Source organism: Bidens hawaiensis, unplaced genomic scaffold (genome assembly GCF_021521415.1).
Source record: "Bidens hawaiensis isolate Kalapana, Puna unplaced genomic scaffold, B.hawaiensis_p1.1 tig00034716_1, whole genome shotgun sequence".
In the NCBI taxonomy this organism is placed as follows: Eukaryota; Viridiplantae; Streptophyta; class Magnoliopsida; order Asterales; family Asteraceae; genus Bidens; species Bidens hawaiensis.
Window position 1 is genome coordinate 211,494 of NW_027496032.1, and position 9,688 is coordinate 221,181.

The window sequence follows — 9,688 nt, forward strand, 5'->3', positions numbered from 1 at the left end:
GGGCCATTACCTTCTGTTTTTTTTTTCCAGCAAATTCTTTTTTGGTTTGAAATAATGCAAAGTTGCAAACTAAAGTTACAAATGTAATACATTTTTTAATAATTATTGTAGATACACGTGACATACAGATTTTCATATTATTCTGTTATGTGTTAGTTTGTAAATTGATTAGATTTTTTTAATACATATTTGTACTTCATTTATGATATACAATTGATCAACATATTAAATAATAAATATATAATCTTTATACACATTTTTTCGCAACACTTAGCTAGAGTAGTTTTACAAAGCATTTATCTTACTTTTGTAATAGCTAAAATTCAAATTCCTAAAGTTGATGATTAAATAGAGTATTTTGATATTTTTCCCCTAAGAGGAATCTAGTCTACATATGTCGATCACACTTATACACATGTACCATGTCTCACCTAGTCATCTCCAAGTGTTCATATTCTCCTTGCATAATCTCATACATGTCACTACACACTTCATCTTAATTTTCCATTATATATTCCTACTTCATAACACCTATTCACCACAACACACTACCAACAATGGCATCCAAACCATTGTTACTTCTAGCATTCTTACTTCTCTTCACCACCTGCCTTGCCCGCCAACAAAACCAGTGCCATATTCCAAACTTCGAGGCGCTCGAGCCCTCCGAAGTCCTCGAAGCCGAAAGTGGTTCGACCGATATCTGGGACGCTACTAACCAACAGTTCCAATGTGCTGGTGTCAACTTTATTCGACACCGCATTGACCCCAATGGACTTCTCTTGCCTTCCTACATCAATGCACCCGTCTTGTTCTTCGTCGAAAAAGGTATATATGTATATATACTACTATACATCTAACAAGTCCCATACAAGTCTTTCATTTCTTGAAGAAAAACAAGTAATTTGTTATTGTCTTTTGATCGGATATATTTGCCTTCTGTTTCGATGTAATCACTACTTTTCACAAAATTAGCCATTTACATGTCGTGGTATTCATGGGGTTATATTGTCGGGATTGCACGAAACCTACGAACAACAGTTTGACAGTAGAGAATCGCAGTTTCGGTTTCAGGATCGTCATCAAAAAATAGAAACTTTAAACCAAGGTGATGTGGTTGCCATCCCTACCGGTGCAGCCCACTGGCTTCATAACGACGGTGATACCGAACTTGTTGTCGTCATGTTTCTCGACACTCAGAACATTGATAACCAGCTTGATCAAAACCTTAGGGTACATAATACATATACACATCACATTACACTATAATATATGAGAAATTTCTCAAAATACCCTAATTTGATCAGATATTTCCAAAAATAACATAGGTTTATAAAAAAAATTCGAAAATAGTCTATTTTTTTGTCCGTTGGATCCGACGTTATTTCAACACCGTCCGACGGAATTTTTAACATTCAAAATCGTGCCACGTGTCAACGTATCAATGTATCCGACGGAATTTTTTAAAAAAAACCTACATCTCCAACTTTCTTATCTCTATACAAAATCAAGAAAATCCATAATGCAAATCGTTTAGTTTTTCGAGGAGAACACAACCATAATGTTTAATTTCAATCTACAAATCAAAACCCCAAACCCCGATTTGAAAAACCTAGGGTTTGCCACACAAGTTAAACAGTCGGATCCGACGGAAGCATGAACTGCACCGTCAGATCCGTCTGCTTATTATTACGTTGGTTTGTTTCATTAAGCCGTCGAACAAAAACGTAAACCGTCGGATCCGACGGAATAGTATACTTTGTGGCGCATCCTGCTAGGATCATTAATCTGTCGGATCAGGGACGGTTTCCGTCGGATCAAACGCAATTTTTAGGCTAGTTTTGGAATTTTGGTTGATCTTGGGATATTTCTTGAAAGGTTTGGTCGAAATGGGCTATTTTCGGAAATTTCCCTAATATAATTTACTAATTAATGATCAAATGTTGAGCTAAAGGATTGTAGTTTGAATACAGAGATTCTTCCTAGCTGGAAATGCATATACTCAACATCTAATGGAGTTGCCACAAGGTAAACTTACTGGCAACATCTTTAGAGGGTTGAGTCCTTGGATCGTAGCGGAAGCATTCAACATCGACACGCTGACCGCCGAGAAGCTTTTCGGACCGAAAGACGAAAGAGGTCACATTGTTCATGCCTTTGATGACCTTCAATTAAGCAGACCACCACCACAACAAGAACCAGGGCCGGCTATAAGGGAGGGACGGGTGGTCGACGGACCCCGGCCCGACATCCCGATAGGCCCGGATTTTTTTTAAAAAAAATTATATATATATTTTTATGAAAAACAGTATGTATATATAATGTTTAAACTTAATTACACAACTATTAGCTTGGTTTAGTGGTAAAGGGGTATGACTTTCAACCAAGAGGTTGTGGGTTCTAACCTCATTTGAGTCATTTTAACCATATTTTTATAAAAAAAATGTTCTTTACACAACCAAGTCATAAGGCTCAAAAAATTAAGGGTCATTTAAAAATTAAACTGTTTAAACCCAACAAGATACCCTTTTTTATTAAGGCCCAAAAAAAATTTCGCCTTTGGCGCCAAAATTTTTAACCGTTCTCGGAGCCGGGCCTGACAAGAACAAGGCGGACAAATCAATGGTCTAGAAGAAAATGTTTGCAGTTTGAGGCTAAAAGAAAACATTGATAACCCTTCCTATGCGGATTTTGTAAACCCGCAAGCAGGAAGGATTGCGAACCTCAACAGCTTCAAATTCCTGGTTCTAAAGCAACTCCAACTAAGTGCGGAGACAGGTGAACTCTTCCCAAATGCAATTCAATCCCCACACTGGACGGTTAACGCCCACAATCTTGTTTACATAACCGAGGGAACATTGAGGGTGCAGATAGTGGACAACGAAGGAAACTCGGTTTTCGATAACGTGCTACGCGAGGGACAGGTGGTGGTGATCCCGCAGAACTTTGCGGTGATCAAGAAAGCCGGAGAGCAAGGGAGCAGGTGGCTTTCTTTCAAGACTAATGATAATGCTCAGATAGCGAGCCTTGCGGGTCGTGTGTCGGCGATCAGGAACTTTGCCGGTGGATGTGGTGGTGAACTCGTATCAGTTGTCGATGGAGGATGCTCAACGGCTTAAGTTTAGCCAGCGCGAGGCGGTTTTGTTCACCCCAAGTTCTTTTGGAGGCCAAGAGAGTGCTTCAGCTTAATTGAAGTGTTTACTTTTTTTTTCTCAGTTTGATGAGGGAACGTTTGATGAGTAATAAAGATACAACATTGTTGTATAATAATCTAAGGACTTAAGGAGTAGTTTCGGTTTGGTTTTACGGTTTTGGCTTGTATGTACTTCATGAAAAATGCATAAACATTAAACAAAAAGTTGTCCATAATACACAAATATGCTGTCAAAAGACCTTTTCAAATACACCAAAAATAATCCAAAATGTCCACAACAATAATTTTTAACTCCTTGACAAGTAATATTATCATCGGCTGTTTTAGTAATCTCATTGTGCAGCTTCATTTCATTTTCTCCAAGTTTTTTTGTAGACTAAAAAGATGATACTTGCATTTATTTGTTTAACTCTAGGTACTTAAGTACATCGTCTATGGAAACGATTAGTTAAAATATGTATTTATACAGAAGAGGAAACTACATGAAACATTCTGATACATATCTAGATTACCCAGTCAAATGACAATTAATTGTAGTCATAACCCAATCAAAAGACCAATTAATTGCTGTTATAAGTAGCTCTAATAAACTCTAATCAAGGGAGAAACTGATGGGTTGCTATTTAATATTTTGTCTTTAACTAAAGATATGTATAGTGAGAATAGGCAGTCGAGCCATTGCTCAGTTGCTCATGTGATATTCATAGATTTCGGGACACCCCGGCAATATAACCCCGTGTATACCCCGGCCTGTAAAGATTATAAATGTATATCAAATTCAAATGTAATGATTACATCGAAACATAAAGCAAGCGTGCAACAAGCTGCACAGCTACCCCGTTTTGAATTGTGAAACTCAATCTGATTTCAAACTATACAATGGCCGTCTATAGAAACCACCGTTTTGACAAAAAAAAAGTCAAGTATTAAAAGCTATTGGTTAGAACAGCCATTTAAACAATATGTGGAAGACCATTCTGACCATAGGGGGCAAAGTTTGAAAATTGTTGGCTAAAACGGTTGTTCGGCCCATATATATGTGGATGCTTGTTTCTGGCGATAGATTGTCAAACTTTAAAATATTTTTGGTCAAAACAGTCGTTTAATGTCTATCCGGAGGTCTTCTAAAATGGCGTAGGATTAGATGTGAGACGGGTGCATGTATATCTAGCCTTTAGACTTGTTATATATGTGTGTACGGTATACATTGATTGATGAATGACAAGACAGGTGCGTTGAGGTAGGAAGGCAAGAGCAGTCCACCAGGTTGTATCCGGTATCGAAGAAAGCGGACACCAGCACACTAGAGGATTTTTTTAGCACACTGTATATCAAAACCATCAACTACCTTAATCCAGAAGCCCTGATCTATTACTAGGCTTTTTAAAAAATTATTATTCTTACCATAACCTTGGACGGTCACCCACTTCTTCCCTACCTTAGGCTGGTCGTGTATACTATTGTAAAGAACTGTATAACTAGTACGGAGTATAAAATTACCCTAGACAACGATGGTATGACACTTCTGCATCATTTTCTTGTTCGGAAATGCTATGTAGCTAGTCCGATACTTGTACATGTATTGACAAGCTTGTGTCTAGTGATTAGGGAAGTATCCCTTTTATATATTATCCTTAATTAACATTACAAAGGTAAAGACATATATAAGTTATTTGCTACAAGACAAATACCGAAAACTAGATAATACATTTATTTAGATAACTGCATAAACATACATTAAGCTCTTATTATTACTCTCGAGTTATTACACAACTCTTTTACATGTTTTATTATTCTTCCAAATCTCACTTCACTTAAGCAAAAGCCTTCCTCATCTGTTGGCCCCAGAAAGAACTTGGGTTGAACAAAACCGTCTCTCGCTGGCTAAACTTGAGTTGATGAGCCTGCTCTTTAGACAGCTGGAACGAGTTTGCTACCACATCCAACGGCAAGCTCCTGATCGCCGACACACGACCTGCAAGGTTCGCTATCTTAGCATTATCATTGGTCTTGAACGAAACCCATCTGGCCCCTTGTTCACCGGCTCTCTTGATCACCGCAAAGTTCTGCGGGATCACCACCACCTGTCCCTCACGAAGCTCATCGTCGAAAATCGAGTTTCCTTCGTTGTTCACAATCTGCACCCTCAAGCTACCTTCGGTTACGTAGAGAAGAGTATGGGCGTTAACCGTCCAGTGTGGGGACTGGATTGCATTCGGGTAGAGCTCGCCTCTTTCCGCACTGAGTTGAAGTTCCTTGAGAAGAGGGAATTTGTAGCTGTTGAGGCTTGCAATCCTTCCGGCTTGCGGGTTTACGAAATCTGCGTGGGAAGGGTTGTCAATGTTTTCTTTTACCTTCAAACCGCAAATGGTTTCCTCAAGACCGTTGCTAATTCCTCTTCCAGCTTGGTAATATTCGGGTTGTTGTCGCGGCTGGATGATTTGAAGGTTTTGTCCAACATTAACAATGTGACCTCTCTGGTCGTCCTGCCCTTGAAGCTTCTGGGCAGTCTCTTTGCCGACGTTGAACACTTGGGCTAGGAACTCCACCGCTAAACCATTGAAGATGTTGCGGTTGAACTGGTACGGGTGCTGGTGCTGTTGCTGCTGGCTTTGTGATTGAGGGTTTCCAGCTAGGAAGAATCTCTGAAACGTTATTTATTCACTTTAGTATATATCTTTTAACATGAACTCTTATTGTAATGTAATATATTATTACTTACCCTGTAGTTTGCATCAAGCTGGTTATCATTGTTCTGAGTATCGAAGAAGACAACCACCACCAGTTCGGAATCACCGTTGTTATGAAGCCAGTGAGCTGCTCCAGTGGGAGTGGCAATCAAGTCACCCTGGTACACGTTCTCTACTTTTTGATGACGATCTTGAAACTGGAACTGCTGCGGGCGTCCTCTACGGTCGAACTGTTGCTCCTGAGAGTATTCGTAGGTTTCCGGACATCCAGCCAATATAACCCCATGAACACCCTGACCTGTAAATATCAAATAATTAAAAATTATTGAAAGTTAATCCCGAAACAAATTATAAACATATAGTGAGTCAGTTTTGAAAGAAAGTACAAGTTAAAGAGGTATCTGGAAATTAAGAGTTTAATTAAAAAGGATTTAGTTAATAGTTTGAAAGTCTAGAATAACTATCTGTTTAGTTTTTTAATTTTTATTTGGTATGTGTATCAAAAAATTATAATAAAAAGAAAGAATAGATTATGGTTGAGATCAAATTACGTGTTTTTGGCCTTGATTTTCAAGAAAAACCGTTACTTGTTTTCATTCAATAATCTAGAGACTTGATATTGGACATAATATATGTGTATACTGTATACTCCGTACTATATATATACCTCTTTCGACGAAGGACAAGATGGGAACGTTGAGGTAGGAAGGCAAGAAGAGTCCACCAGGCTGAATCCGGTGTCGAACAAAATCGACACCAGCACACTGGAACTGTTGGTTATTATTGTCCCAGATCTCAGTGAAACCAGCTTCAGCCTGGATAACGTTGTAGGGCTCAAGCGCCTCAATGTTTTGAAGCTGGCACAGGTTTTGTTTCTGTTGCGGTTGCTGGTGTTGTGTGCGGGCAAGATCAAGACTGTAGGCAGTGGTAAGGAAAAGAGAGAAAGCTAAAAGCAAACAAGCTTTGGATGCCATTGTGTTTGTAGTGTGAAGTGGGATGTGATGTGGTGAATTGGTGTTGTAAAGCAGGGTTTTTATAGTAGAAGATGAGGAAGAAGGAAGTGACATGTATGAGGTTATGCCAGGAGAAGATCAACACTTGGGAGATGACTAGGTGAGACATGGTGCATGTGTATAAGTGTGTGTGTCTTTATGTGTGATGAAGATGATGTTCATAAGTATATATCCAACGGTGATGAACAATAACCATATGTAGGCTAGGTTCCTTTTGCTCATATTGATAAATTTGAATTTTTTTTTTGCCCTTTATTGTTTAACAAATTTTTCAAACAATCAAGGCATGTTTTATCATGTTAAGTAATTACCTCGACTAAAAGTTTAATATATCCTTTCCAAAAATAATGTTCTCAAGAACTTACATGATTCGGTCAGTGTAAATCCTTGAGAGGTATTCATGTAAAATCATGATTCGAACATATGGTTTAGGGTCTAGATTATATGATATATTTCATGTCTTAGTTGAATTGTTGATAATAAACTTTGTAACTAAGATTACATCTTAAGGTAATAATGTCAAGAATGTAGTTTATTCATGTACATAACTTAGTTGAATATAATTATGTAGGATATGATATGCACATGAGTTGTGGAATTAAAATGTTGCAACAAGGCAAGTGATGAATTTGACCCGTTTGTATTGTTAAGATTGATTTTGGGATTTACGAACTCATGATGTGTTTTTAAGTGGTAATCAAGTTGGGATGATGGTTTGTGTGGTTTTAACTTCATATGATTTGGAAAGATTGATTAAAGAGATGTACGAGTTGCTCGTTATTGAACGGCCAAGTTGGAAAGCTAAAAATCAAAGCAGGGGTTGCAGGCCTATATTCGGCGTAGCCTAAGCCAGAGATGGAGTACCCTAAGTTGGGCTACGCAGTGGCTGCCACCTTACGCTGAGTTGTACGCCAATGTAGTTTTTGCACAGTTCATCACGAGTCTTAAACACTTACATTCGTGGTTATATTACTTAGCTTAGGCTAATGATTAGATTATGTTTGTGTGTTTTCATAGATAAATGGCTAAGGGATAATCTGAAAGATAACAAGAAGGATTGATGCTGTAGTTAAAGTCCCAAATGATAAGTTTTAGACATGTTCATTGCAATTATGTCTTTAGATTTGCTTGTACGTTTTTTAACTAATAATATTAATATTAGTCTTAATGTTGTAATACCTTAGGTGAAGATTTAAACATTAATTTACATGAATCCAAAGTGGTTCCTTAAGTGTTGTTTTTTGTTAAAAGTAATATAATGTAATTGTATTTGAAGAGTGTTGGTATCTAATGAAAGGAAATTTTGGGACCAATTATAATATATTTGAACATTACTAGTTGGCACCTTTAGTAAATTTATTACTTCACTCGTAAACTTATTTAATTCGTAACAAAGTTACGCTAGTGTAAATGTGTAATTATGCTGTAGAAGTATTTATCAAAATGCCACAACGTTTATTTTTTTTTTTCATTTATTTTGCGATCTTCTCACGGAATAATGACCTAGTTTAGCCGTATTATAATTCAAAATTCGAATACTTCATCAAATTTCCAAAGTTAGGATTATGCATGTAATATATGTAATTACTACTTGGAATCAAAAGAATCTAGCCGGCATATTCCTTAGTGCTCATCACAACCAGATATATATATATATATATATCTGGATCATTATCACCATGCATATATACAAACACACTTGTACCATGTCCTCCATGTGTTGATCTTTTCATGGCATAACCTCTTTGAAGAGGTAGGTCCCAGCAGAGCCCAGTTGGACCCGCAAGACTCACCTTAAACAGGGACGTCTGCGCAGAGACCAACTGGATCCGCAGGACCAACCATGCTCAGAGAAGTGACGTCCTTACGCGCAGTATGCAAGCTGGTCCCGCAGGAAATGCCTCCCATGGTGAAGGACTCCGCCTGTTCCCGCAGCCTCGGATACAAGCCATGAGGGAAGGCCACCCGCGCAGCATGGCTACACGCACAAGGCACTTAGCTCTCAATCGTTCAGTGTCACCTGAAGGAATGAGCCAAGCCGGGAGCAATCCCGCACAGAGGCGGGAGGGGGAATACTCCCGCCCAAATAAGCCAGTCCGTATACTGAAGGATCTTTTACTGTACCTGACGAGGTATGGGCAAAAGATCTGATCAGAGATGCGACAGCTCACTGACAGCAGCATGGCAGACAGCACGCCACAGCACTGTGACCAATAGCCGCCGCCTACCCACCAACTCCTGCCATACCACGTGCCTAGCCTGTAGTTGGCAGAAGAGGAAGAGTGCACGACACGCCTGCTCTGTGTCAGCCGCTACCTATCCACCACTCACAGGCAGGGCACGTGCATAGGTTACAGTTGGTAGCGTGTTGGGCCGGCTAAACCCCTTGGAAACCTACCTTCGGCTATAAATACCAGAAATGGTATGATCATCTCATCTTATCATATCTTATTACATTATCATCATAATATACCTGATATCTGCTCTAGCAATCTCTTAATATACTTTTATATTTAAAGAGCAATCTAGTCTGATTCTCACGCCGGAGGGTGGTCACAAGGAGGAACCCCCCCCCTTCTCAGTGACGAGCTCACGGTGTCTGTTTTGCAGGTTATCAGAAGAACCATCTTCCAAGGGTCTAACCCCTCGTGGGAAACATCTCTCCAACCCCCAGGTTACCAGTAACCTGCCCGGGGTTCGGTTAGTGTTTCTTCATTGGCGCCATCCGTGCATAAAGCTAGAACTACAATTCTCCAGTTTTTTCAAAACTTTATACAAAAGATGGTTAGAGAAATTCCGGTAACCACAACCCCAGCTATTGGGGGGAATAC

General features: G+C 39.1%; 1 protein-coding gene and 1 pseudogene across 1 annotated transcript; one reads left to right on the forward strand and one right to left on the reverse strand.

The window, feature by feature from the left end:
• The first annotated feature begins 316 nt into the window (after nt 1-316).
• LOC143586614 (11S globulin seed storage protein G3-like) lies at nt 317-3,352 on the forward strand (annotated as a pseudogene).
• Nucleotides 3,353-4,954: 1,602 nt separating this feature from the next.
• LOC143586597 (11S globulin seed storage protein G3-like) lies at nt 4,955-7,033 on the reverse strand. The gene is made up of 3 exons (XM_077068112.1): nt 6,512-7,033; nt 5,877-6,142; nt 4,955-5,799 (listed from the first exon to the last, which is right to left on the reverse strand). Exons 1-3 carry the CDS (start codon nt 6,909-6,911, stop codon nt 4,969-4,971), a joined length of 1,497 nt encoding a protein of 498 aa, XP_076924227.1. The 5' UTR covers nt 6,912-7,033; the 3' UTR covers nt 4,955-4,968.
• Between the last annotated feature and the right edge of the window lie 2,655 nt (nt 7,034-9,688).